Source organism: Vanellus vanellus (assembly GCF_965231255.1).
Source record: "Vanellus vanellus genome assembly, chromosome: 6".
Lineage (NCBI taxonomy): Eukaryota > Metazoa > Chordata > Aves > Charadriiformes > Charadriidae > Vanellus > Vanellus vanellus.
In genome coordinates, this window is record NC_138911.1 from 30530872 (window position 1) to 30558729 (window position 27858).

The following is a 27858-nucleotide window of genomic DNA, read 5'->3' on the forward strand; positions in this document are numbered from 1 at the left end:
TACTTTCTACCGCTGTGTGGCACAAGTCCAAGCCGGGCTTGGTAAGTCACTTTCCCACTGTCAGGTATCCTGATGTAATAAAAGAAACTATGCAACATAGTATTACATTGACTTTTTTTTGCTTGCCTTTTATTAGAATAAGGAAAAACATATCAACACAAGTGTTCATAAGAAAAACTGTGAAAAGCACATTAGCAAAACTAGTATTTATTAGAAGAGAAAAACATTTAAAAAATATACCAAGAATCATAGTCATTTACAAGCCTTTACATCATTTCAGAAAAGACAGATTTCCTGTCTCCAGCTTTCAAATTCAAGATCAGTACATTCAGCAAAATTTAAAAGCCACAAAAGTAAACAGTGCTCGTTTACCAGCCTTTTGTATTAGATATTTTCAAATTGTGTAATTCAGTACTTTTCCCTGAGCACTTTGCAAATTGAGGTGAATTCCACCCACAGCACAGCAGCATCTAACATTCTTTTATTCATTCACATTTTTAAGGTGTGCCTACCCTGAATATCAGTGTTTCTAAAATATATAGACACACAGAAATTCTTGAACAAAGGTCTGGCTCAATTGCAAGCCCAAATGTAAGGAAAAAACATCTAATTCAGACTCTTCAAAGGAGCCTTTCTTCCTCTTACACAGAAAGAGAAAGATGAGACTTGTAGCATCTTTAAAGTTTCATCAGCTTGTGATGATCAACGTGTAGGAAGAAGCAGCACAATCCCTTGATGTGTCTTTAATTATTAAATATAAAAAAATAAGGGAACTATTATTTCCTTAAAAAAAAAAAAAAAAGGGTTACCAAAGTAAGGTACTCTATAGTAAACTTTTGGGAGACTAAAGGCCATTATAATCCTTGAGAAGGGCAGGAAGGAAACATCACAGAGGTCTTTGAAACCATGAATAGCAAAAATGGAAAACAGATTAATGACTGAACAGTCAGGGGCATCAGCCAGTAGCAAGTTGAAAGCAAAAGGACACATTTCCCCTCTCAGTGCATAGTTAAAATCTGTGGAGTTCCTTGCCAGATGATGTAAACGGTAAAAGTTCACAGAGGGACGTTCAAAAAGCAAGAAAGATAAAGGTATAGAAGCAATCAGTGTTTCCTTGAACACAGCTGCACCTTTGACAAAAAGAGGCACTTCATCCACAAATCAGTGGAGTTTGGAAGATTATCTCCAGATGCTTGAACTGTTTGAACAGGTCTCCCTAGTCACCTGGTATCAGTCACTGTAAGATGAGATACTGGGCTAGATAATTCCCTACTCTTCCCCACACAACAAAGCAACATCCATGTTGTACTGTACATCCCTTGGGTTTTCATAAGAGCATCTGTCATACAGAATGAATTTTCAGTGTCACATGTGCTACACCCTTCCCAAGAAGACAGTTTCCAGCTATTAGTTTTCAGTATTCTGTCTTGAACCACATGGCTTTCGTACACAGCATCCTGTCTGTATCCTCAGCTACGGAAGCTGCTCATGTATTGGACGTATTGATGACTTTCTTCAACTTTCTCCTTTGCAGAGCCAAATTTAGGGTTTTGAAGAGAGTGTCCTTGCTGTTCAGAACATTGTAGCGATTCACTTCCACTAACCTGCTGAAATCGTATGGCTCAAAGGTGAAGTTTAGTGTACGGTAAGGAGAATCTTTGGCCTCAATGACGAAGTCACCAAAGGACTTCTCTTCTTCTGACTCCCGTTTAACTCCTGCAGCAAGAAAATAAAAAAAAACAAACCACACACACAAAAACCTCAACTGTGATACCCATTTTAGTTGGATCCTGCAAGGAGGTTATCACAGATAATTAACTCTGTTGAACCTTAACTTTTTCCCCAAAGAACCTCCTCAGGCTCCAAAATGCTTGGAAGCTGAAGGTAAAAATATTATTACCCTTTTTACTTCCACCAGACTCCAAAATACAGGACTAAAATACATTTTTATTGTGATAAATTGCTTAGTGCATCCATGATTATAATGCTCAAAATAGGAAATACAAAGCTCAATTCTTCCTGGAAGTGCTGTTCTACACTAAAATAAGAGATATTAACACCTTGAGTTCAACTGACCTTAGGAGGTGAGTATATACTCTTTCAAATATGGTAACTTGTGTTTTGAGCACCCTGCCACTTTAAATTTAAATACCACTCTTGAAAGATGAACATTAAAGTAATTTGCTAAACCACTTGGTTGTTGCTATTATAGAAATAGCAGTCTTGAGCCATATTGAAGCCCAACACTTTGAAACTTCATCACTGATGAGGAAACATAGCCAGGGCCTGACAATCGTTACAGTATTAATACAGATATCATTAACAGTGTGTTTTCACGGAATCACAGAGTTTCAGAGTTGGAAGGGACCTCTAGAGATCATCTAGTCCAACTCCCCTGCTAAAGCAGGATTGCCTAGAGCACATCACTCAGGACTGCATCCAGGCGGGTCTTGAAAATCTCCAGAGAAGGGGACTCCACAACCTCCCTGGGCAGCCTGTTCCAGCGCTCTGTCACCCTCACCGTAAAGAAGTGTTTCCGTGTATTTGAACGGAACATCCTATGTTCTAACTTGTGCCCATTACCCCTTGTCCTGTCACTGGGAACCATTGAAAAGAGCCTGGCTCCATCCTCCTTCAACCCACCCTTTAGATCCTTGTAAGCATTAATAAGGTCTCCCCTCAGCCTTCTCTTCTCCAGGCTAAAGAGTCCCAGCTCTCTCAGCCTTTCCTCATAAGAGAGATGCTCCAATCCTTTAATCATCTTAGTTGCCCTTCGCTGGACTTGCTCCAGCAGTTCCCTGTCCCTCTTGAACTGGGGAGCCCAAAACTCGACACAGTATTCCAGTTGTGGCCTCACCAGTGCAGAGTAGAAGGGGAGAATGACCTCCCTCGACCTACTGGCCACTATTCCCTATGCAGCCCAGGATTCCATTGGCCTTTTTGGCAACAAGGGCACATTGCTGGGTCATGGATAATTTACTGTCTACTAGGACCCCAGATCCTTCTCCTCAGAACTACACCTCCCTTGCCTGACTTAGTCCTGCATATTCTTTTCTAGATGATCTTTAAGGTCCCTTCCAACTCTAACCATTCTATGATTCTATGTATTCCAAAAGTTTTCTTCAGGACCCTGTTTCCTCCCAGCATGGGAGAAATACAACACTGAATTTTGTCTGTCTCTTCTTAAAGGTATAGCTCTGTGTTTCATCCCAGTGCTCTTGCTTGATAGACTGAGGTGGGCCTTACAGTCTATATTAATCACATTAAATGAAGCAAGGATCGTTTATCACTTGACCTTACACTACAACGGCACAAGCCGCTTGTTACATGATCTGACACACAGATTGGTCCACAACACTTTGCTGCTTAGTAGTTTATTAATATCCAATAAAAAAATGAAATTATTTAAACTAATTTATAGTGCTTTCCTATATATTTAGTTAGAAGCAAGAAAATCAGTTATCAGGGCAGAAAGAATAAGAAAGAAGCAAAAATATAGCCTAATTTTGATTCTTTCAGCCCTTAGATTATCTTTTTTTTAATTGTCAGCCTCATATCCAACTCTCTTTTCCAAAAAAAATAGTGGAAGCTGACAGTGTCTTAAGTTAAAGTAACAATTTAATAATTACAGGGTAATACTAAGAAGAATGAAAGGAGGGACACTGACCCCACTGAATTTCCCCATCAAGGCACCCAAAAGATTCTAAAAATAGCTCTTTAAGGTACAGCTCCCTTACCTGGAGCTTTGTATTTCTGGAAGGTGTCATTCACCAATGGGAAATGGAGCACAATTGGAGCCTTTGGATTATCATCATCCACAAACACGTAACACTCTCTTGGCTTCTTTTCATCTTCCGCACTCCATTTGATTTTTGGAAAAGGAATTTCCCGCTCCTCACAGTATTTCTGAGTCAGCTCTAAAACCTATTGTCAAAGAACAAAAGGAATTTTGATAGAATACCAGCAACACCTCTAAGATCACTTAACTACAATCCTTGAACAGAGAGACTTCCACAAAAAAAGTGACAGAAATGCAATTCCAAATTGGAAAAAACAATTTCCCTAGCTGGTGACACAGAAGAACAATGAAGACTAGAACAAAGAACTGCTACCAAACATCAACAGTTTGCAGCTGAAACTCTTTTTATGTTTTGTTACTCTAAATATATTCACTCTGACTTCTCTGCACTTAAAAGTAAACACTTGTATATAGAGGAAATAACTTGTTTGCATGAAGAAACTCATCAATAGCCACTATTCCATTAGAAGTGTACAGCCACGTAACAAGGATCTTATGAACTAAGCAAATACTCTTATTTTAGGAACGATCTATTTAGGCTTCTGAAAAGTTTTGAATCCTATTACCGATGTCACTTTCTATCTCCTCACGACAGTCACAGTAAAAAGCATAGTAAAATAATGTTTGAAAGAGGTAAGGATTTATTTTCATGCACTCTTTCATTAGTGTTTGTATTCAACATCTGCTGTCATTGTAATATGATTCTGTGCTTTTATTTTCATGTAATAATGCTCAGCTATATCTCACCTCAAACGGAGCTTCCCAGGAAAAATTGAATGACAAGATAACATCCACGTCCCTCTCCGGCTGAAGTACCAAAGGAAAGGGAGAGTTGATAGAAAAGCCACCATCCACTAAATACAGGCTCTCTTCCATAGGGGTCAGCTGGTTGGGAAACGCATCCAGGTGAGTACCTGGAAGACACTCCAAGTAACACAAGTGACTATTATGATTCATTACACACCTCTCAGTAAAAGCAACAAACAAAGCTTATGCTGGGGCTGTAAGAAGCAAAAAAGACATTCCAACATACACATTCATCTGAGACCGGCCTGTAAAGTCTGATGACAAGTTTGCCTTAGATGACAGAACATACATAGTGGATCCAATTTTTTGCTATGGTGTAAAAAGGGGTAAATTCCCTGTCTTCAGTGGAACAAAGTCAAGCTTATTTATGTTCTGCAACCGACTGTTACAGAATATTAACGCACGGTTTTATATCACAGGTACAGACAGACTCATTTACCTCTCCAAGCCACAAATTTATTGATGTTAACATAATCTTTATGAAGATACAATCCCTGCATGAAGTTGAAGGTTTCTCCACACGTGACCCGGGACTTGAAGAAATCCTGGAAAATTTGTAACAAGGGGCCCCCAGGTATAACCAAGCGAGTCTTCAGTCGTGTTGGATCTCGGAAATGGAATCTGCGGCAGTCATCTGCAGAAGCCACAGAAGGATGCAGAACACAGCAGCAAATGTTTGTCCAGCTTCAAACTTTTCAATCAGACTTTTTTTCTACAATATTTAATCAGTTGTCCTAAGGCTGAATTTTTCCCCTTATAAAAAGGTATCGTAAAGAAATTTAAGCGAGCTACATATTCTGCGGTTGGGTAGTTTACCTCCCCTATTTAAAGGGAATAGCATTACTCATAGATCCTTGTCCATATTAATTTCAAACCCACACAAAAAAACCCTTGTTACTGAGTGGCGACCACTTCTGTCTCATAAGACAAAAATCATCCCCACACAGCAGCATTTAAAGTTACAACAACAAAAGTGGGGGTTGGGGGGGGTGGGAACTAGGGCTGCAAAAGTAGAGAAGAAAAATATATCTCCTCGCACTACTACGAGGCTATATAACTACACATCTGAGCAACTCTCAGCCTTTAATACACTTCCTTTTCACTGCTAGGGAGGCATCGTACTCCCTACATGGAGAACAATGCATAAACATACGACACCACTTATCCAAGTTTATCCAAATCGGTCCAGGAGGGAACTGAAAAACTATTTTCTACTTTCTGCTTAGCAGTCCAGCTTCTATTCTTCCTCTCTTTGTGATTAGGATGCCTGTGCTGCAATATGTGTTTAAAATAGCTCCCAGACGTAGATCAAATTTACAGTCAAGATTAGAAAAAAAAAAAATTAAAAAAGGAACAAAAATTGTACTGAAAGTTATAATTGCTCTCTTCACTATATGTGTGATGGAAGGGTATAATACGTACTACGAGAAGGATCTGTTCAAATCCATCCTTTATGCTAGTCTTGAAAACTATACACAGCACATTTTTGAGTCAAATTATTTGTATAGATATTCCAAAACCAGGAATCTTTTGAAAGATCCGACTGTTTTAATGTTCTTACCTACAACTTTGATAACATCTTTGAAAGAATCTAGAAAGCTCAGTCCTAGACCAACCACCTTCAGGCAGATATCATCCAAGCTTGCAGCAAAAGCACTGCCCCACATTCCTGCAGGAGAAATACGGAAGAGTTTAATACTCAAAAGGCTTTTCACAGTGTAACAAAAAGGCCTATAATTCAGCTGATATTTGTCATGGGAGAATGCTGCCACTTGACCCCTACTATTATAACAGGTGATGTTTGAGTTTAGAACTTTGAGTTAATTGTGTGACAAATCTAATGTAATAACTTAATGCAGAAACTTCTCCGAGAAAAAAGACAGAGAATGAGAAGACCTAAACCAGAAGTTTTTGACAGGGCAGTCCATAATACAGTCTGCTTGCAGACTCAAGAACATCCAACTGCAATACTATGAAACGACACCTAAACCTTTGGAGAAAGAGCTGACATGGTTCCCTTTTCAAATTCCTTAGAAAGGCACAAAAAGGCATAGGTTTAAGTTAATGACTCCCAAAAGCAACTCTGGCCTCCTTGCTATCTCCCCCTTTTATTCATTACTGTAAGATCATACCTTGTAGAAAACAAATCCTAGGCTCTGGACGTTTCTGGATGAGCCGTCCCATGAAGAACTCACTGTCAAAGTCCTCTGTTCGGATGAAAGCTCCATATTTCCGAAACCCAACTTCATAGGGAGTGAACTCACACCATTCTAAGAACAAGTCAACAGAATATTTACTTATCTCAGAGTAAATATAGGTGAAAATACCCAATTGAGTTCAGCTTATGCCAGGGAGACAGAAGGAAGTCTCCCTCCATTTCTTGTACCATCAGTATGGTTTTCCCTGTCACTCTTCTCAGTGACCCTCTATCTTACACATGATTAATAAAATCTCTTGTACAGGTTCTCATTGACTCAATATAACCTCCTTTCAACTCAATACAATCTCCTTCCCGACTTTTTTGGAAAAAATCCCATCTCTCTCCATCTTGACTTTGTTACTGCAGAAATAACCTGCCTATTTTACTTTCACTTTAAACCATTTTGATGGCTCCCTTTTCCATCACAAATGGAAGCTACTTCACTTTTCTCAGCCTTTCTTCGCACTACTTACCATCTCTCAACAACTATTATAGTACTGACTTCAAATCTCAATTGGCCTACTGTCTCAGACTTCATTGTCTGCTTATCAAGGTGTCCCCTCATGCTTGAAAGCTTCCCACAAATATTTACAAATCGAATTCATTGTCATATGCGCACACTCCTCCAGAAAGAAAAAAAAAGTCCCATAGTGGTACACAGATGGACACAAGCATTTGTATTCCTGTCTCACTGCATATATCCTCACTTGTTTCATCATATTTAAAGTTTCAAGTGACCTGGAGTAGGCCTGGCCTTCATTTTGTACTGTAATTGCATAACCAGCAAGAACCCAGGCTGCTAAATACCACAGTCTGGATGATGCAGGCTACGAGGTTACCAATCCATCGTTTTACATGAATCCTACACAAACTGATTATCTGAGACTATAAAAGAAAATGTCACCTAATTACTTACAAAGGACTTCAGTTCTCCGATTCAGACACAGACTCATGTATTCTAAGAAAATTCCCTCTCACCTCCTGAAAATTTCAGGCACTTTCTAGCAAAACTTGTGGAGTCGCCAGCAGAGCTGAATTTCATTTCTCTGTTATAGCCATGATGAAGACATTTGCGATCAGGATGATAACACTCTGCCAATCGGTATCCTACTGCCTCTTGCTCTACCAACTGCTGCTTGAGCCAAGTTTCCTGTTGTCAGCCACTCACTGCCCAAGGAACTGGATAGGTGAAAGGAATGTATTGCTAATGTTTAAGCAAACAAAAATAAGTTTGCCATGTTCATACCTGCAAAATCACCACTGCTAATATTGGGTCTCACGTTGACAGCTGCATAGATAGGATAGGGGTTCTGGGCCCATTTCACTGCTTCTTGCTGATCAGACAGCTTTGATGGATCTTCCTGGTTACAAGCAAGGACGGAGAAGGACACTTTAGTCAGATAAGTTCTGTACCCATACTTTGATAATTTGAAGCTGTTGCTTAGCATTTCTGACTAATACTACTACTAAGTCAAAGTCCCTTTTCCTCCCTCTGTCCATGCATATGGTTAGATTTTGCCAGAATATTTCTGCAGTTGCATATTTAGAATGTCTGGTGTTATTAGTAAACTAGTTACCCCTCTGATTTCTGATTTCAACTACCATAACAAATACTGCACAGTAATGCCATTTTGCAAAACCAACATCATTCTCTCAGGCTTAACCTGTCCAATGCAAAAACTATTTAATAACAGTCATTCCAAATAAACACTCCACTGTTCTATAGCACTGATCTATAGGACTTCAATATTCTTTAGTAAAGAAGGGTGCCAGGAAACACACGGCAGAAAGACATGACAACTTCCTGTGTTTATTCCACACCACCATCTCTAACTTCGTGAGCTGTTCTGGAACAGAGTAATTGGTTTCTTGACACACAACACGTGGGTGGGCAGAGCTCCCACCTGGAAGACAAACGGCAGTGCACATCCAAACATGAACTCTTTTACCTTCTGTTGTAGGAAATATTCCACAATAAGGCCCCACAGATCTGTAAAGGAAACATTCCGTCCGCTAATCTCCATTGCATTCAGCTCCTGGAAATAGTACTTCAGTCGTTCTGGGGAAAACGCCCCTGCTTTGCTGCTGGACACAGTACCCTGAGCTCTTCTGATTGCATCTTGAAGGTCCTTCTGTGACCAGTCAGGGTCTTGATACAATGTAGATAAACACCTGAAAATGCTTATATTAATGCCATCAGTAACAATGACCCGTGTGTAAACAAGGATTTTAGCTAGTTAGAATCAGCGCTGCAGTTCTGAACTGAAAGCTTGAGAAGTCTCGCTAGACGATAAAAGATCGTGAAGAGAAAAGAGGCCACAATAATGGATTTCTGAACTCTAAAACATGCTGAAAACCCTGACACCTACAGGACAGCTTCATCCTGATTGCTAACCTAGCTTTCAAGGACATTCCAAGCATCACATGCTACCGCACACAAACCAGTTCATAAAGATGAGTTAACTCCAGGCTATAATAACCAAGAGACTGTCAGACAACAACCGTGTTGCTGCATACAGCAATAGAGACCATAGGTCTCGTTAAACAAGAAACTAGTTTGGACTATTGGCTATCCATATAAACATATGTCTACATTTGTTTGAAAGTCTGTTCCCGAATCAAAAGGGGCAGGCCAGATCACAAGGCTAGTGGAAGAATACTAGGTACATATGAGTTAACTTAACACACGAAGCTCTGGAAGGGAGGATTATACTGTCAGGTTGCACAACTCCTCAGTGAAATCATTTCACAAAAACAACATATACTTATGAGGGATGATTTCACCACAGACTCCAAGAACTGAGCTACTGAAACATTCTAGCCCTGTCTAACATTTCAGCACATTACTCCAGTCCACCAAAGGGCAAGCTGGTGCTATTCCTCTATTCAGACGCATACGCCATTTTAGAAGGTGGTGACATAGTGGTCATACAGTTTCCAGTGACTTGCACCACCTCAATTATCTTCTTGGCAAGAGCAAGGAAATGGGCAAAGTTTTGAAGTCAGGGCTCAGAGGGAACACAGCAGTTTTAGTCATGTAATACATTTTAATATTCAACTACCAGGCTTGCAAAAGTGGCAGATTCATAAATTTAGCCAGTAGCTGTATGGGTTAGAAACGATAATGAATCTCTTGGACTCTTTAGGATCCTCATCAGAACTCACAGGTGAGAACCGATAAAATACTTCACTTCATTGTCTGTCTACAGATGGCACAAATGAAGTTTTGGCCTTATTTTGCATCAACACTACCGTATTCACCTATAAGTTTCTGGAATCAACTCTGCATGTAACTTACCAAGTAGAGCCGGAAATCCCACAGAGGTATATTGCAGCATCCAAAAGGCCCAGCTGCTGAAGCCCAGCAAGACTGCCATAGAACGATGTCAGTGCTCTCATCCCACCTCCAGACCCCAGTACCGCTACGATTGGAACCTGCAGACAGCAAACTCAGGAGTCACAATCATAGACTTTTGAATTGCCAATAGATTAATCCCATTTAAGTCTCATTCTTATAAAAATAAGACATTAAAAATCTCCATTTCTATGTACATTTCAAGTAATTTCAGATTTGATTTCAACCAGAACTCCTTTCTCTACTTTGTAATTGAAATATGTTGTTTACTCTAAAACGTAGCAGTGTCATCTTAGGGACAGTCACTTACTGAAATTATGTGTATTATCACACATTTACTTGCATGCCACACAACATACACGTAAGACCAAAAAAAGGCAACCATTCTTATAACAGCATCCGAAGATCACAGAGCAAGGTATCAGACTATCTAGATATAACAGTGTCCTCAAATCAGCAAATAGGAAGCTGTTCCTGTGGTCTGAGCTTCAATTTAACCATTCTGAAACAGACTTTCCTATCACAATTCAGAGCTCAAAGCCCAAGATACAAGACTTGAACTAAAGAAAGTACATACATTCTGAAATTACAATTTTTTTGTGTTCCAAAACACACACACACACCCTCAAAATTTCAGAAATACAAAAAACATTTGAGGCTTCAGAACTGAAATGTTACAGGGATCTATCTCACTCCATAGTGAATGCGAACCATGTTTTCTGTTGGTTACAGGCAAAGAATCCTACAATAGCTAATTATCAACCAAACACAAAGGATTTTAGGAATCTCACTACAGCACTTTGCTCAATACCTCATCTTTTGAAGGAGATTCTTTTAAGTGAAGAGTCTTGCTCAGTGCCTCAGAAACTATTTTCTTCCTTTTGTCCAAAAAGTCTCTCTCCTCTTTACAGAGGTCAAAACCCAGACGTATATCAAGATCCCAAGTGCTGAAATAGAAATTAAAACAAAACACCCCCAAATTTTGGAGGATTTTTAGTTACCAGGGAAAAGCAATTTCTGTGAACACACAATCTAAGTGCTGATCTGAATCACTAGATCAAACTCTTAAACGAAGCTTTAGTGTACGTCTATACAGTAGCTATTGTGTAACAACAGCTTGTGAAGTTAAAAATGAAACTTTTCCCTATCGTATTTCTCCCTTAATGTCTAAATACAAGGCTTGCGTCAAGCAGTATTCAGATTAAGCTTCAGGAATTTCACAAAGGAAGAAAAGATTCTCAGTAGGTGAAGATGACTGTATGAGGAGCAACTGAGATCACTGTATTGACATGGATGGAGAAATGAGGGGAAGAGCAGTTTTAAAATGGAAGTTCCTGAACTTAATAGGCAGAAGAGGACAACTGAATACCAATAAACTTGATATGCGTTTGTAAAAGGGAAGCAGGATCTTCAGTTCACAACTATATACCAAACGACCCTATCAACTTACCAGCCAACTGCTTGGCTTTGCATGTTATTCTTTCCTTATCACTTCTTTCTTTCACCCTTTCTCTATTTTATAGTTCAAAGATGCCCTTTCTGATTTGTCAGTACAGAACTGCACATATTCTGGGAACTATCTGTACCTAACAAAGATAATTCATATTTAGACCAACAGCTATTTTACATTTAAGTGTTAGGAACACAAAATTTGTTCAGATTTCAGCAGAATTGAAACCAATCCAATAGATAGTATCTGCAAAGTGAAGAGTCACAGCCTTCAGAGGAAAAACAAAGATATTTTTCTTTAATCTATCCCAAGAGGTCAGTGGAGACAATAGACCTTCCCAGAACAGCGAGGAGAGTCACACCGTTCCTTTGCTATGAGAATAAAGGCCTTTCCTGATTTTTAGAGGTCTTTGAGGTTCCCACTCACCTCTCTTCAGTTTTCAAACTCATATCCAAACTTTGTCCCTGTGAAACAAGAGAATACATCTTGAAATTGATAGCAACTACACAGGTGGAACTACTAACTAGAGGTTATGACATCGATGGGGTCACTAGATACTAACCAGAACAGCACTCTCACCCACGAAACTACATCTCTGGAACACCTTTTCCTTGCACCTACATTAGATATTTTCAATAGCCTCCACAGAAAGTAAAAGCATGCACTAGGAGAGCAGGGTGGGGAAAAAAAAAATAATATTTCTTCTGCAAGCTTCTTGCTTTTCTCCTCCTCTGATATTTTTCTTTCATGCTCTAACAGACTTTTTGCTTTGGAAAGAGATGAACTTTATACCTATTTTGCAAGATCCAACCATGAAAACATTTTAGAATTGCATTGAGCAATGTCAGTATTTCATTCTAGATATCCAACAAAACAGCACTCCTAAGAATCATGTACAGCTTAACTTTCCCAATGCCTATAGGCAATGGGGAAAAAAGTTATCCCAAGCGTGTTAAAACAAGTGCAAAATGTTGATGTTACCTCTCCCAGAGAAACGATTCTATCAACTTTTTGTCCGATAGGAAGCGAATTAACTGGTACAGTCCCCAATCCCAGAAGTGTAGTATGCTTTTCAATGTCAGGGTTCATACCGTCCTAAGAAAAGAACCAAAATGTTATTTGAGCTTTCCAGAAAAAAAACTGAAGACATGACTTTCATATGTCAAAACTGTAAACAGTCTTTAAGATCATTATAACTAAATGTTTCCCAGTCCAAGGCTTTTCAAGGTGATCCTGCTCTCTGACAGATCTTTGCTGAGACTATTCCTGTCACTCAAAGAGCTTTTTCTTTTTTTTTTTTTTTTAATATAGCTGTCTGCCACAAGCAAAAACAAAAATAAAAATCTTCATCTCCAAATATAAAATTTCCCCAAAAAACAGTTGTGTTCTAATACACGTCAGAAAGCTTACAAGCAAACTTTCATTCCGTCTTCAGAGCAGGATTTGGAAAAGATACCAACACGGCAACAGTGTTAGACATGCAGAAAAAATACCACAAAATAGGAAATAAGATAATAGCCTTAGGGACAAATGGCAGCATGTAATTAAAAAACATAATCATCTTTACAAGCAGACCAAATTAAAGTTTGGCAGAAGACCTTTGAGTTTTCTTCCATGTTGTATTAGCAAGTAGCTAGCTCTCTTATTAGAGAGCTGTGTCCAGATTCCTAAATTTAAAAGAGGCATATTAAAAAAAAACTTGTATCACAGGGCCACACTCAAACATACACAGCCTACCAGGTGGGCTGGAACCTTTACACCCACCACAGGCCTGAACCCTTGGGAGGAGGCAGCACCTTGAAGAAACAACACATTGTCACCCTCCTCACAAGAACTGAAGACAGACAAGGAACTACCCATAGATTTCACAGATGTCTTCTGACCAGAAACAGCTGTCTCAAGCCAAATGTCCCTCTAAGCCCACTGTCCTCCTCCTAACAGAGGCAGACAACACGCATTTAGGTACAGGGCAAGCAACATTACTACATTCCTGGCACTCTCCTACCCATCATAAGAGGAAAGGTCAGACCGGATAGCTTTGTGCTCTATGCCAGATCTTGAAGGAGTATGTTCTGCTAGCTACCAGGGTGTGGTTTGGTTCAGGTTTACCAGCTGGGCCAATCTCCATGGTTGACTTCTACCCTCTTTTTGCTTGCCTGGCTCTGACGTTTTTACTATTTACATCCATGTCTCTCTCTTCAGCTCATGTTTGCTATCCAACCAAGCCCATTGCAAAGATATTCGTCCATATTCCTTTTAGTGTCCTCTTCTCTAGAGCAGTCAAGATCACCATCTGCATTCATGCTGCCCAACTGTTCGTGAGGATTAATAACATCACAGAATAAATAGTTTCCTTGCTGTCATTGTTGGTGTCTAGCCACACTGGAGCAGTCATCACAATGAATATTCAGTCACTCTTATGGGCTACCCACAGTGCATGTGTACCTGTAGAAACTGAAGTAACGAAGCTAAATAAACCTTTGCAAATGGCACATGCTCTACAAGTTTCTAATAGAAAAGACTTGCTACAAAGTATCTCAACAGCTGAAAGTAAAGATGTTTTCATGTAGCAAGCATATGCAGATTCAGATTTTATTAATCCCCAAGTTTGAACAGATTTTAAAGTGTTGGGGAAGGCATAATTTTAAGACAAGGGGGGTTGGAACTCAATGATCTTCAAGGTCCCTTCCAACCTAAACCATTCTATGATTCTATTTACTGAATGTCAAAGATCCAATGAAAAAATCTGATGTTTTTATTCAATTTTTAAAATAAATAAATAGTAGTGTGTAAAAAGCAACGATAGAGGAAAAACTTATCTTCTGCCCATAAATTCCTAATATGTAACCAGAAAAATAATATACCCATTCAAGACAGGCTTCTAGCCTGGAAAATTTTGATTTGAACAGGTACAACGTTACAGAGTTAAGTTTGATCAAAAAGGTATATCTGGAAGCGATGAGTAAACTTCACAATAGATGGTTCCTAGCACCACATACATAGAGTACTCCACAAGAAAATTGCTTCCAATGCAAGCTTTTGACATCCACATATACCTGAATAATATACCCAAAACTGACATCCCTGAACACCTGAAGTCCCTGGCCTTCTTATGATCAAATTAAGGCCATTCAATTTAAGGTTAAGGACATTTCCTTGGACCAAAGGCACTGGTCTCAGAGTGGATTTATTCAAAAGTGGGCTGTAAACTTTGCAGTAGTCAGTGTGGATGCTTACCTGTAGGACAGATACGGTTTGCTCCAGCTCCACTTGCAGTTCTGGACACATTTCTTTATCCACATGAAAGACAAACGAGGTTCCATAATCCTCCTCATTGTCTGGTCTCCAAGGAATACACAATTGCTTCTGATATGCCCCTGGAACAGACAGCTTGACCTCACAGCTCCCTGTGCATTAGAATAAGTAGTTTAAACCACAGGAGCCATTTAAATAAACGTTGGAAATCAGATACTTGTCAAGTGTAGCTGGGAATATGAAAACACAAGCAAAAACTCGTATGGCACCCAGTGGAAGTGACTCAATATTATTTAGTATTAAAAATAAAAGCAAGATTAACTGCAAAATTCAATTTTGTAATCAGTAAATAAAAATGCACTGTATAGACAGAGAATCAAGTCTCCTCTCTCTTGCAAGGAATAAGCATGCTGAAAAGCAGATCTCACCTAAACTCTGCAGGCAGCCCTACCTTGCTGTTTCTCTTTTGTGTTTTCCTCTTTGTTGACAGTGCCTTGCAGAGACAAGCAAGGATGAACCTACGAAAAGAAGAAACCAGCTCTGGTTATGAGATTTTAGTTCACTACTTTGTTGAAAATTAATCCACCTACTATATTAGATGTACATTTACAGCTGCAAGCTGTCAAAAACACACTAAGGAATATTTTGATCCAAACAAACAAAAAAAAACAACAACAAAACAAACAAACAAAAAAATCACTCCAGTCCTTTTCCTCTGTAAGGAGCAAAGAGGTAGTAACACCTGTATTTTTAATGCATAATGCATCAGTTTTCTTAGACTGACTGCCCAAAGAGAATAGACGAATCCCTCAAGGTGAAGCCTCCCACTCTCAGACTGAAGAGTTATCACCTACTTACTAATGGCACTGATAAAAGCTTAGAAATAATAGGTGTTAAGATAAGAAGGGGGACTATAGCTGGCAAGCATCTAGGCTAGAAAACTCAGTACAATCCGCAAGACTCACTAGTCTCCTAAAGACATTTTTTGTTTACATCTTTTAAAACAGCTCCTCTGGAAAAAACCCAACCAACCACCCTTTCTGTGAAAAAAATGGAGAACCACCTAGAGTAGGTGAAGATCAAGTACAAGACCACCTGAGGAACCTGAAGGTGCACAAGTCCATGGGACCTGATGAGATACATCCGCGGGTCCTGAGGGAGCTAGCAGATGAGGTCGCTACGCCACTATCCATCATATTTGAGAAGTTGTGGTGGTCTGGAGAGGTTCCTGCCGACTGGAAAAGGGGAAATATAACCCCTATTTTCAAAAAGGGAAACAAGGAAGACCCAGGGAACTACAGGCCAGTCAGTCTCACCTCTGTGCCTGGCAAGATCATGGAGCAGATCCTCCTGGAAACTCTGCTGAGGCACGTAGAAAACAAGGAGGTGATTGGTGACAGCCAACATGGCTTCATCAAGGGCAAGTCATGCCTGACAAATTTGGTGGCCTTCTATGAAGGGGTTACAGTGGCAGTGGACAAGGGAAGACCAACTGATGTTATCTACTTGGATTCATGCAAAGCATTTGACACTGTCCCACACGATATCCTGGTCTCTAAATTGAAGAGACATGGATTCAACAAATGGACCACTCGATGGAAAAAGAACTGGCTGTATGGTCGCACTCAAAGAGTTGCGGTCAACAGCTCAATGTCCAGGTCCAGTGACGAGTGGCGTTCCTCAGGGGTTGGTACTGGGGCCTGTACTGTTCAACATCTTTGTCAGCGACATGGACAGTGGGGTCGAGTGCACACTCAGCAAGTTTGCTGATGATACCAAACTGTTTGGCGAGGTACACATGCTGGAGGGGAGGGATGCCATCCAGAGGGACCTGAACAGACTGCAGCGGTGGGCCCAAGCCAACCTCATGCAGTTCAACAAGGCCAAGTGCAAGGTACTACATCTGGGTCGGGGCAATCCCAAGCACAAATACAGGATCGGCGGGGAATGGCTGGAGAGCAGCCCTGAGGAGAAGGACCTGGGGGTGCTGATTGATGAAAAGCTCAACATGAGCCAGCAGTGTGCAATCGCAGCCCAGGAGGCCAACCGTATCCTGGGCTGCATCAAAAGAAGTGTGGCCAGCAGGTCAAAGGAGGTGATTCTGCCCCTCCACTCCACTCTCGTGAGACCCCACCTGGAGTACTGCATCCAGCTCTGGAGTCCCCAACATAAGGAGGACATGGACCTGCTGGAGCATGTCCAGAGGAGAGCCACAAGGATGATCTGAGGGCTAGAGCACCTCTCCTACGAGTTGGGGCTGTTCAGCCTGGAGAAGAGAAGGCTCCGGGGAGATCTTATTGCGGCCTTCCAGTACCTAAAGGGGGCCTACAGGAGAGCTGGGGAAGGACTTTTTACTAGAGCATGTAGTGATAGGACGAGGGGGAATGGCTTTAAACTGGAAGAGGGCAGGTTTAGATTGAACATTAGGAAGAAGTTGTTCACTTTGAGGGTGGTAAGGCACTGGAACAGGTTACCCAGAGAGGTTATTGAGACCCCATCCCTGGAGGTGTTCAAGGCCAGGCTGGATGTAGCCTTGGGCAACCTGGTCCAGTGGGAGGTGTCCCTGCCTATGGCAGGAGGGTTGGAACTCAACAATCTTCAAGGTCCTTTCCAACCTAAACCATTCTATGATTGGTATCAAATTTTAAAAATTGAGGAAGCTTTTTAAAGCAGTGAATTAAAAGAGAGAGGCAGATGCTGGAAAACTAGGAGCTATTTGGATGCAGGAGTTGAATTCTCAACAATTCTTGTCCTCTCACTACTAAAAACCTACCTTCAGGAGTAAATCCCAACATACATGTAATTGACTTCCATGTACTCACCACAAGGACTCCATTGGTCAATACCTCTATAGGGGTATCTGAGCTGTGAAATGAAGAAATTTAATACAAATGAGTTTTGGTTTTAATTTGCTTCATCCTACTTTACAACTAACTGCCGGAATAAGAGGTGGGGGAGAAAGATCCTCAAGATCTACGCAAATCAGACTGGCACCAAGTGTATTTCCCTTCACAGAACAACACGGGGGAAAATATCGAAGAAAAAACTCCTCTGCAACTATAAGCACGTGCTATAAGGTCTTCCCATCTCAATTATGCTGATAACCTAGAGAAAAGCTGAGCTTAGATAGATATTCAGTTGTTTATATTGCAAGGTTAACTGTGTAAGCTTTCCACAAAGTGTTTGTCTCCTTTGCAGCGCCGCCATTCCCATGAAGTCCAGCAAAATTTTATTTCTTTTTTGTACCCCAAAAATTTTGGTGACTGGAGTTTTAAGGATATTTGTGATCAACCATTAGTGAGCCAACTCAAACACCAGAGAACTGTAAAGCATTGGCCTTTTTATGGGCAAGACTGTCCCTGCACAGAAAAAGCAACCAAGATATATCTGCAGAGCACAAGTTCTTTCAGCTCTTCAGGTAAGACTCACCATTTCTCCAAGTAAAATTCTACATCGAGCTCTTCGTTAGCCTTTAAAGAGAAAAGTTGGACACAGGTGACCCTTGATCTTGAATAATTATGAGAAGTTTTTCCAAGAGATTAAGCTTTCTTCCTGTTACAAACAACAGTAACTATTTTCATTGCTTTTACAAAAGCTCCAGTTAAATTTTGGAAGGTTTAAATTTATGCCTTTTTTGTTCTTTAAACATTCCTGTCTTCCCAGGCATATCCTATACGACCAGACACATCCATGTTTGATGAGACAAGCCCACACAAGTAAGAGTTGGCTCTCACATGTACTACTCTGCTAACGAGAAAAACCACACCTACTTCTGGCTCAAGTACCGCTGCAACGCCACCTCTGCAAGCAGTTTCTACATAAGGCTTTGTGCTTCCTCCCAGTAGTTCAGCAGATTGCACTCTTAGCTCATTGCTGTCTTTGTCTCATACAGGCTTTGATCCAGCCATCTTTTCACCTACCATACATAGAATACAGTAAATGCTTGATACAAGACCTAGCACAGCTTTTAAAATAACCACGTAGAGGCCAATTTGGGTAATTCTCTTTACTGAAGTTGAAGTTTCCAATTCCATAATTACTGATCAAGATGACTTCAGCATTCGGCAAAGAGGATAGTTAGTGGGAACAAGGGAGTTACTAACCCTCTTCCCATGATCACAAATCGTTTTGTAACGCTGACCAACACCTCCCTGCTAAATTCATACCAGTCAGTCTGCTTCTGAGCACACCAACAGCACTGAAGCCCAATTTCTCGAGAAAACTCATCATTAGCTCACCTTTAATCCAGCCTTATTGTAGCAATGTGTTTGAGGCAGTTACAAAAAAGATCAGACTGGTGATATGGCTGTGGCTATGTAAAACAAGCTGTCTTGTTGCAAGGCCACAAACAGGTGCCCAGGGACTGAGAGCAGCTGGTATGCACCTATGTCACCCACATCAAGCAGAGGTTAAATGTAACTGAACATAACTCAAGGAAAACAAGCTTTTCTTAGGCTTTTGGCTTATTAAATACAGAGGTAACCTTTGCAGCAATAAACTTCTTCACTGCCAACTGATGATGATCAATTAAATAACACAGTCTGCAGTCCCCCGCATGACTGCTGACTGCAAATGCATTTTGTTTTAAGCCCAGTTTATGCCCCTCTAGTCTCCTGAAAAATCAATGCCCTTTAAAGGTGTTTCAACATCTTCTGAAAGACAGCAGTCATCCCAAGTTTCATTTAGTTGGGCATCCCAAAGACTGTGGAACGCACACATACAAAAAAAATAAATCACTGGTGATTTCAGAAACATCTCAGACGGCAGTAAAACCGTATATGCTGTCAAACACCTGCCGATGCATTTTCCTCATCTGACTTCTACAACACAGATAAATCAACCATCATGTACTGCCAGATTTCTGTAATGATGAACTGCAGCTGTTCCCAGTTGACCTGGGAAGAAGCCAGGGACTAACCTCAGGGTTCAACCTGAAAGTGCGCAGCAGGGGCTGACCCGGCTTCATGCCTCCTACATCAAAGACAATAGACGTGAGCTCATCGCTGACGAGGACATCCTTATCATAGAGTGTCAACTCCAGAATGTTCTAAAACCAAGCAGAAACAAACAGCCACAGATGAAGAGACAGAAACACTTCCACAAACCTGAGTAGCTATATACAATGCACTTTATGCATTACTCAGTACCGTTCCCCCTCTCCTGAAGAGAATTCACTACTTCCAGCAGGACTTAGGGTATAGTTAAGACAAAAGCTCCTAGTTGACACTGTTTAGCTAAAAGATTTTCTGAGCTTCCCAACTAGAGAGAGGCACCAGCTGAATGCACGTGTCGGTACTCTCCACCAGCTTCAGGCACAGATTTGCCTGAGGAAGCCATAGCAATTTCAACTCTTTCAGCATGATTCAGTCCAGGATGTTATAGGAACCAATCACTTCCAGCTCAGTAGTGTCTCAGAGCAGATAAGTCCAGCAGAAACTAATTGAAATAGACACAGTGAGTACATATGGCACCCAAAAAAATTGTCTTGCAGCAACTAGTTCTCAAGGAGACAAGGCTGAACTTAGAACTGTGCTGGCACAGCCTCACAGCAGTAACCAGACTGAGGCCTCATGAGCCTGCAGGGGAAGAAAAAGTTCACACGCTCTAAAGCTTAGTTTACAATTTTCTTACCATTTAAGTCAATTTCCGTTCCACCTTTGTCACCAACCATTATGGAAAAATACTCTAGTGATGGGGATAGTTTCTTGTTAATAAGCACCCTATTCCAAAGCCTAGGATGTTATTCAAAGCAATAGCGCCATCCTAAAACTAATCTTTTAAAGTACAGTTTCCTCCCCTCTACCATTAGGGTCATCTTTGAGAACAAATGCTGACAATCTGAAGACTCTGTTCAATACTCTATTACGTCCTGCTCAGACCGCAGACAGATGTACTGTCTGTATCTAAGAGTTTGAGTTTTGCTTTTCTCAAACATAGGAAGTGATAGCAAAACTTGACTGAATGAACTAAGTGGTAGTGACTTGAAATTTAGTTCCCATTATCTGCAACCAGCCACTTGGGCTGTGTAAGGCAAGTAGAGCTACAAGAAGGTAACAGCTATTCTGTGAAAGTAGAAGCAATCCTCAAACTTGCTTTATCAAGGAACTTCCTTGAACTCTACCAGGTAGTGCCATAACTTTTCTTTCCTGAGTTGCATCAAAAGGATGTTTACGGAAAATTCTAGCTGCAGTTTACATGAGAGTGCAGTTACAAACTGATGCGGTTATCACTGGACATGCATAGTACAGATTTTTGTACCAGTGAAAGAGACTGACACTTTACAAGCAACACTGCTGTTGAGGGTAATAAAGATCCCTTGGTTTTGAACGAAGAATCAAAAGTAAGCCAGTACACAGGTGTGTAGTAATGCAGGTAGCCCAACCGGCTCCACAAAGTTGACTCCTTACCTTGACAGCACTATGGATTCGATACCGGAAAGTTTCATTCCATTCTGGGTTATCAGAGTTGTCAACAACCTGAGTTCGGGAGACTACAGGAGACGCAGTGGGCAGCTTTAGTTCCACATAGCAGTCTGCCTTGGACACTAGAGCAGAGAGTGTAGAGACAGACATCAGAACAATTTTAATCAAACATACTCTTTTTCATGAGCTCCTAATTTCCTAGATCTCATTGCATCATAGAAACATGTAAAATTTAAGGCTGGACTTTAATCAAGCCTTTAATGGAGTACGTCTTTAAACAACAGCAAATTAAACATTAGGTACCTATATTTCTTTTTTCTGGTTCATCCAAACCATAAAGCCCTTCATAAAAGAGATTACTATTCAAAATGAGGAAGATCAACTTTTCAAAAAAGATTACTGCTGATATCGGGTTCATTGCCTCTTATCCTGTCACTGGGCACCATGAAAGAGTTTGGTTCCATCTTCTCAACGCCCTCCTTTCAGATACTTGCAGACATCAGTAAGATCCCCCTGAGCCTTTTGTTCTGCAGGCTCAGCAGTCCCAGATCTCTCAGCCTTTCCTCATATGAGAGATGCTGCAGTCAGTTTACAGTCCAAGTGGCCCTTCACTAGACTCTCTTCAGTAGCTCCGATATCTCTTGTAGTGGAGAACTCAGAACTAGACAGAGTACTCCAGATGCAGCCTCACCAGTGCTGAGTAGAGGGGAAGGATCACTCTGCTTGTCCAGTTGGCAATAATGCTCCTCCTAATGCAGCCCAGGACACTGTTAGCCTTCCTTGCAAGACCACGTTGCAGGCTTATGGTCAGGTTGCTGCCCACCAAGACCCCCAGGTCCTTTCCTGCAAAGCTGTTTTCCAGCCGATCGGCCCCCAGCATACACTGATGCACAGGGTTGCTCCTCCCCAGATGCAGGACTTCACTTCTTTTCGTTGAACTGCATGAAGCTCCTGTCACCCCACTTTTCCAGCCTGCCAAGATCCCTCTGGACTGCAGCGTGACCCTTTGGTGCACCAGTCACTCCTCCCAATTTTGTAACATCAGAAAACTTGCCGAGAGTACACTTTGTTCCATCACCCAGATCATTAATGAAGACATTGAACAGTATGGGATCCAGAATTGACCCCTAGATTACACCGCTAGTTACTGGCTTCCAACTAGACTTAGTACCACTGATCACCACCCTCTGAGCTCTGCTGTTCACAGTTTTCAATCCAATTCCCTGTCTGCTCATCCAGCCCATACTTCATCAGCCTCTCTATGAGAATCTTATAGGAGATTGTGTCAAAAGCCTTACTGAAGTCCAAGTAGATAATATCCACCACTGCTATGCGCTCATCTAGTCTGGCCAGGAGCTGAGCTTTCTGTTTCCATGCCCTGATAATGACCAAATGTCTCAGAGTCCTTCCTTCTTCCAGTTAAGGCCCCTTTAATAACACAAAATGGGAATCATTCTTCACTCCAGTTGAACAGAAAGGCTTCTGTTCAAAAAGAACTTCTCTTCACAGTGTGATTCTAGCCCTCGGCCTTTCAGGAGGGTTTTCCATTCTCTGGACAGTCATTTAGCATTCCAGTAGTTTAATGTTGGATGTCAGATATAAACTTAAGGCAGGCAGACTACATTACTATATTGTCTGAAGGAATTAAATATCAAATGAGTTTTAAAGAACCAAAGGCCCCAAACAGCCCTGAGGGCTTTACTCAACACAGATGCGTAAGAGGAAGGGAATGTATACCATGCTATCAAAAACAGGAACAGGTAAAAAGTAGTTTGTCTTGGAAACAGTCAACCACCTACCTCCTTAAAAAGCTTCAACGACATAAACAAAATATCAGGCACATGAAAGAAAGCACTACTCCAACTGAGAAAATAAACATTTGAAAGCTAGAATTGAAGATTGCTACTTTGAGGTGCAAGAAAACTCTTCAGCCGGAGCAAGGGTGAAATTTGCCATGACCAGAGGGCTGAATCCAGACAAAGGAACAGAGAATGGGCCACTGTAGGACATGAAAAGGAGCAGGGAAGCTAAGCATTACCCGGACTTACCTGATCTTGTTCTGCAAAGCAGCAGGGTTAATCTGCAGCTTGGCCTCATATCAAGCTTTTAAAATATATATAATGCTTTACAAGAGAAACCTTTGTTCAGACATAAAGGCATTACACTATGTGTAGGCAAGAAGTTCCCATAACAATGCTACCTGTGTTAGGGGTGCGCACTGAATAAACCATCTGTTTTCATAATACCTTGACTAAATACTTACACAGATCTGTACCCTTGATGTTTCTGGCTCGGAGGACTTTTACTGTTAGGTTGTAGTAAGGGTGCTTCTCCCACTGAAAAGAGAGGAACAAGCTCAGCATGTAACTCAAATGCAATGCCTGTTCTATAACCACACTAATATCAGTCCAGAGAAATGGATCAGACCAGCCAGCCCAAAATAAACTATTGATGGGTCAGTTTGGGAACATACGCAGCACTTTCAGTGTCCTGGAGGGAAACGAAAGGAGTCTAGAAGGAAACTCAATTCCCTTTCAGCACAGCAATGACTGATGTCTCAGGGTAACTAACTCCTCACAGGCTTCAGAAAATAAGTCCCTTATTTAGGGTTTCCCCTAATTATGGATCAATTTTGAATTGCTTCATTAGTTCATTCCTGCTGAAGGATAAACAGATGCTGAAGCTGCTCAAATAATTTTAATCATGACTTGGCTAGTTTAAGACTACTTACCATGGGCACATGCATGCTTGAGTAATAGCACACATGGCAAGAATCTTAACAGCATGGTCTAAAGACAGAGAAAGCATACACTGTTTATAATGAGGAAAAAAACTACTTTCTTGTAGGAACACATACTTCATGGCAGTTTGAGCAAGAAAAGATGAACCTTAAGTTCCATTTCATTCCGGACTGTTATTGGTATCAGCGTTCTAAACGTGCACACCACTTTACCAGCATAGATAAAAATGTAATCCTTGGTCTTGAAAGCTTCTAGGAGGCTATTTTTAGAAAGTAATATTAGTATCTAAATGCCCGGATGCGAAGATGAAAAAAAAGCCTGACTGAATCCAAGAAGATCATGAAGGAGAAGTGGGGGGAGGGCAGAGGAAGACAAGAGAAAACAGCTTGAAGGGATTGCATGCAGAAATTGCACAGAAGCAATTGTGTAAGGCTCATGAACAGAATGGGATCCTGCCTCATTTCCATCAATTACGACACAATCCTGGCCAGCTAAGAATCTTTTCCATTCTTAAATCCCATTTCAAAATGCTTCTCACAAGTGGACATTACTTCACGTTTGTAATTTTCTACGCAGTTGGTGTGAGACCAGACTTAAATTTCAGATACACTAAGTATTCATCTACAACTGAAATCAATAAAATCTTCACTTACAACAATATGCTGCAGAATGCCAAATAGTATATAAAAACATAGGCCCTACATATCATTAACTAGGATCTCAAGGAAATCAATGAACCCTGAACTGTCAAACTCTTCTCGAATATTCCTCATCTGATAAATGGAACTGTACTGTTGTTAAGCGGTCACATACTTGTGGAGTTTTCCTTATTTCTTATCTGTTTAAGATACTTGCCAGCTTTTGCAAAACAGGGGTTTGAACAGCACAATAAAACTAAGACAAACATAGCATACTGAACATCCTTGTATTAAGTAAATACCATCCACCCTGCCCAACAACTGAAGGGTAGAAGTTACATGCATCATCTAAGATATCTCACATGCAGGTGCCAAATTAAATTCGTGCAAATAAACTCCAGTTGTACTATTATTACTCTTAAAGGGCTCTTATTTGCAGCATCAACATGTTGAAGATACTCCTTCCCTCATTTGTTTCTGGGAACAAGACATGCTTTGACACCAAATTCCACCATGAGCTCTACCCTTTAGATGTTAGTTTTTCTTCCTTTTTAAATCTTTCCTAATCAGCTCCATGTTGTTCAATTGCTGACACTAATTTCTCAGGGAAAGCCGGACCTCCTTTCTACCTCTACAGAGGACTACAGAAAGAAATTCAAGATTGCATATGTTTTTCTCACCGACCTCCTAGCAGTGCTGCAACTCTTCAGGTTGTTGAGAAATGAAACTACGCAGTCACACCCCCCAACTGCTGTCAAAGCAATCTTCACTCACGTAGCCTGACTATAGCCTGGAACTCGGACGCTATCATCAGAGGAAGCACAGAACACCCTGAAGATGGCATATCTTTCTTTTACCACACACCATCTGTCAACATACAGTTACATGTTCAAAAGAAAGTTCTTTCCAAAGGTCTCTAACAACCTTTGATTAGCAGTCGTTACACAGCTGAGGATACATTTTCCACACCCAGATCATAATTTAAGGGCATATAAGGCAACAGATATCTCACTGTGCTCCCAAGTCTGTGCTATCAATTATGCCAGAACCTCCCCGTGTGCCTTTTCTACTTATCTTTTAGCCAAGGCACAGCAAGGTCATAACATGTTGCAAGGTGAGCTTGCAGAGTGATGAAGCATTAGAGTATCAGACATGCTTTATCTGATCACGTCAGGGAAAAGGCGGGCAAGAACTCTGGGAAACGAACAGCAAATAATGACAGTTCTGCCTATACCAGTGTACATGACAACATACCAATCTATGCAATGGATGCAAGCAGACAATTTCCACTTCGCAGTTTCATGATTTTTCAGAATCACATCTTTTCCAAAGCTCAGGAGAGTGCATCTGAAGCAAAAACACCTTGAAATCCTTAAATGAGGGTACAAGAATGAATTTTCACACACTCAGCCCCGCTAACAACTGCCTGTATTTTTCATCTAAACCGAAGGAGCTGATGCAGCAGCAAGCGACCGCAAAACAGGTTAACCCAGCTACAGGACCCAGTAGTCTTTACTCATATAGCCCAGAATACCCGCTTTTATGCAGGGGGATGTAAGTGCTGGGATCCACTCCACGTCCCTCATTGGATGCAGAGGACTCGCCATACGCATGCCAGTTCCACTACAAAAATGTTGTCAATAGCAAATAAAAATGTAACTTCTAAGCCATGTTTTCTTTTGTGTTCACAGCTACAAGGCAAATCAGGTAGCTCAAAGAAATGTCCAGTTTACCAAGGGAGCACTTTCTCCCCATCTTGTTCCTGCTCCCAAGCAAACAATGCTGCCAATAATTCCCTTCCTTGTGGCCAAAGTGTCACAAGTTTGCTTTTCAACCCAAAAGCAAACTCCTGGCTTTCCTAGGCACCCCTTGCACTTAACCTCCTCCCCCAGAAGTGTGCACCCACAGTCATGAAAGGAGACTTCAGACCCAGCCCTAAGAACCATGGTCTCCTGGAGGACAACTTTGGAAAATTAAGAGATCTGATCATGTTGAATTCACCTACAAAGCCAAAAGGTTAATCTGATACCCCCCGCCCCCCCCTTGCTGAACTGCTATTAACTAGTCAATACAAAATCTCTTCCTACCAGCCAGCACAGCTTCACTAAGTAGCATCAAACTTTTTTATTAATTTACATAGTGAGCATCTGAGGGGAAACATCACATCCAGCAGTTTACAGGGCAATGGAAATCACAGCAGGCTAACACTAGTCTCTTCTACCCTGACTTCCCAAGTACTAAACAATGGCATAAACAAAAGTCACCAAGATATTTTTTATCACAGAGCAAGCAGAAGTGCCAAGAGGCATACAGGCAGCAAGCCATCTTGTGACATTTAAGGGTCACCTCAATTTTAAGCTGTAGATTTTGGGGGGGTGGGGGGGAGACAGAGTGGGGGAAGACAACACAGACACAAGACAGGTAATCAGATGACAGATCAGACCTCCTAGGCAAAGGCTCCTTCACCAACATCTAGTGCAATTAAAGATCAAGGTTATTGGCCAGGCCACCTTATACAGTGGAACAAGCATACACCAGTTAAAGGACAAACGCATTGAAACCACTTTATCTAATGTGGTTGCGCCGCATTAGGAACGGGGGTGAAGTCATCATTAATCTTTGTCTGCTTTAGATTATCAAGCCCTGCGGGATAAGGTAGAAAGTAGAAAGGAAGGGAATGGTAATCAAGGATATTTTGCAAGAAAACACATAAGTACTATTCTGTCTCTACTGATAAGAAGCGTGCCATTCTGGACTCTCCCCCCCTAAAAAAAAAAAAAAAAAAAGAGTGCTTGGCAGAGTGCTTGGCATCAGCTCAATCCTGTTCCCCAAAAACCTAAGGAAACAGAGACCTGCTTTGCGTTGCCTCACACAGACCTGAATTTAATAAAAACCTGGAATCTCCGTTAGCATTACTGCTATTCACAATTTTCCCCTAATTTTCCCCTAATGCTAAACTTTTTGATTAATTCCTGCAGAAGTGCAGGACTGGTTTCCCACGTGTGCACTAACAGGAAATCACTGTTTAACACATCAGCCAAGGAACGCTGTCTCAAAGACAGCGCTTCAATTTGTCTTACCCGCCAGTGATAAAATCCAGTCTCTTTCCTCTCCTTCCTTTGAAAAAGCACGGCTGCCAGAAAAGGCAGCACTCTGGGTGGAAACGGGCTCCGCAGCACTTCGTGGAACAT

The 27858-nt window shown here is 41.1% G+C and overlaps 1 protein-coding gene across 1 annotated transcript; it reads right to left on the reverse strand.

Moving 5' to 3' along the window:
* Positions 1-178: 178 nt before the first annotated feature.
* On the reverse strand, positions 179-27858 carry PLA2G4F (phospholipase A2 group IVF; the record flags this gene model as incomplete). Its single annotated transcript, XM_082484916.1, has 20 exons — positions 179-1716; positions 3738-3924; positions 4547-4713; positions 5046-5240; positions 6168-6275; positions 6739-6876; positions 8053-8167; positions 8756-8978; positions 10105-10241; positions 10973-11108; positions 12038-12075; positions 12593-12706; positions 14849-15018; positions 15318-15384; positions 17689-17731; positions 18296-18336; positions 19785-19913; positions 21274-21410; positions 23552-23624; positions 27748-27858. 20 exons carry the CDS (start codon positions 27856-27858, stop codon positions 1487-1489), a joined length of 2559 nt encoding a protein of 852 aa, XP_082341042.1. The 3' UTR covers positions 179-1486.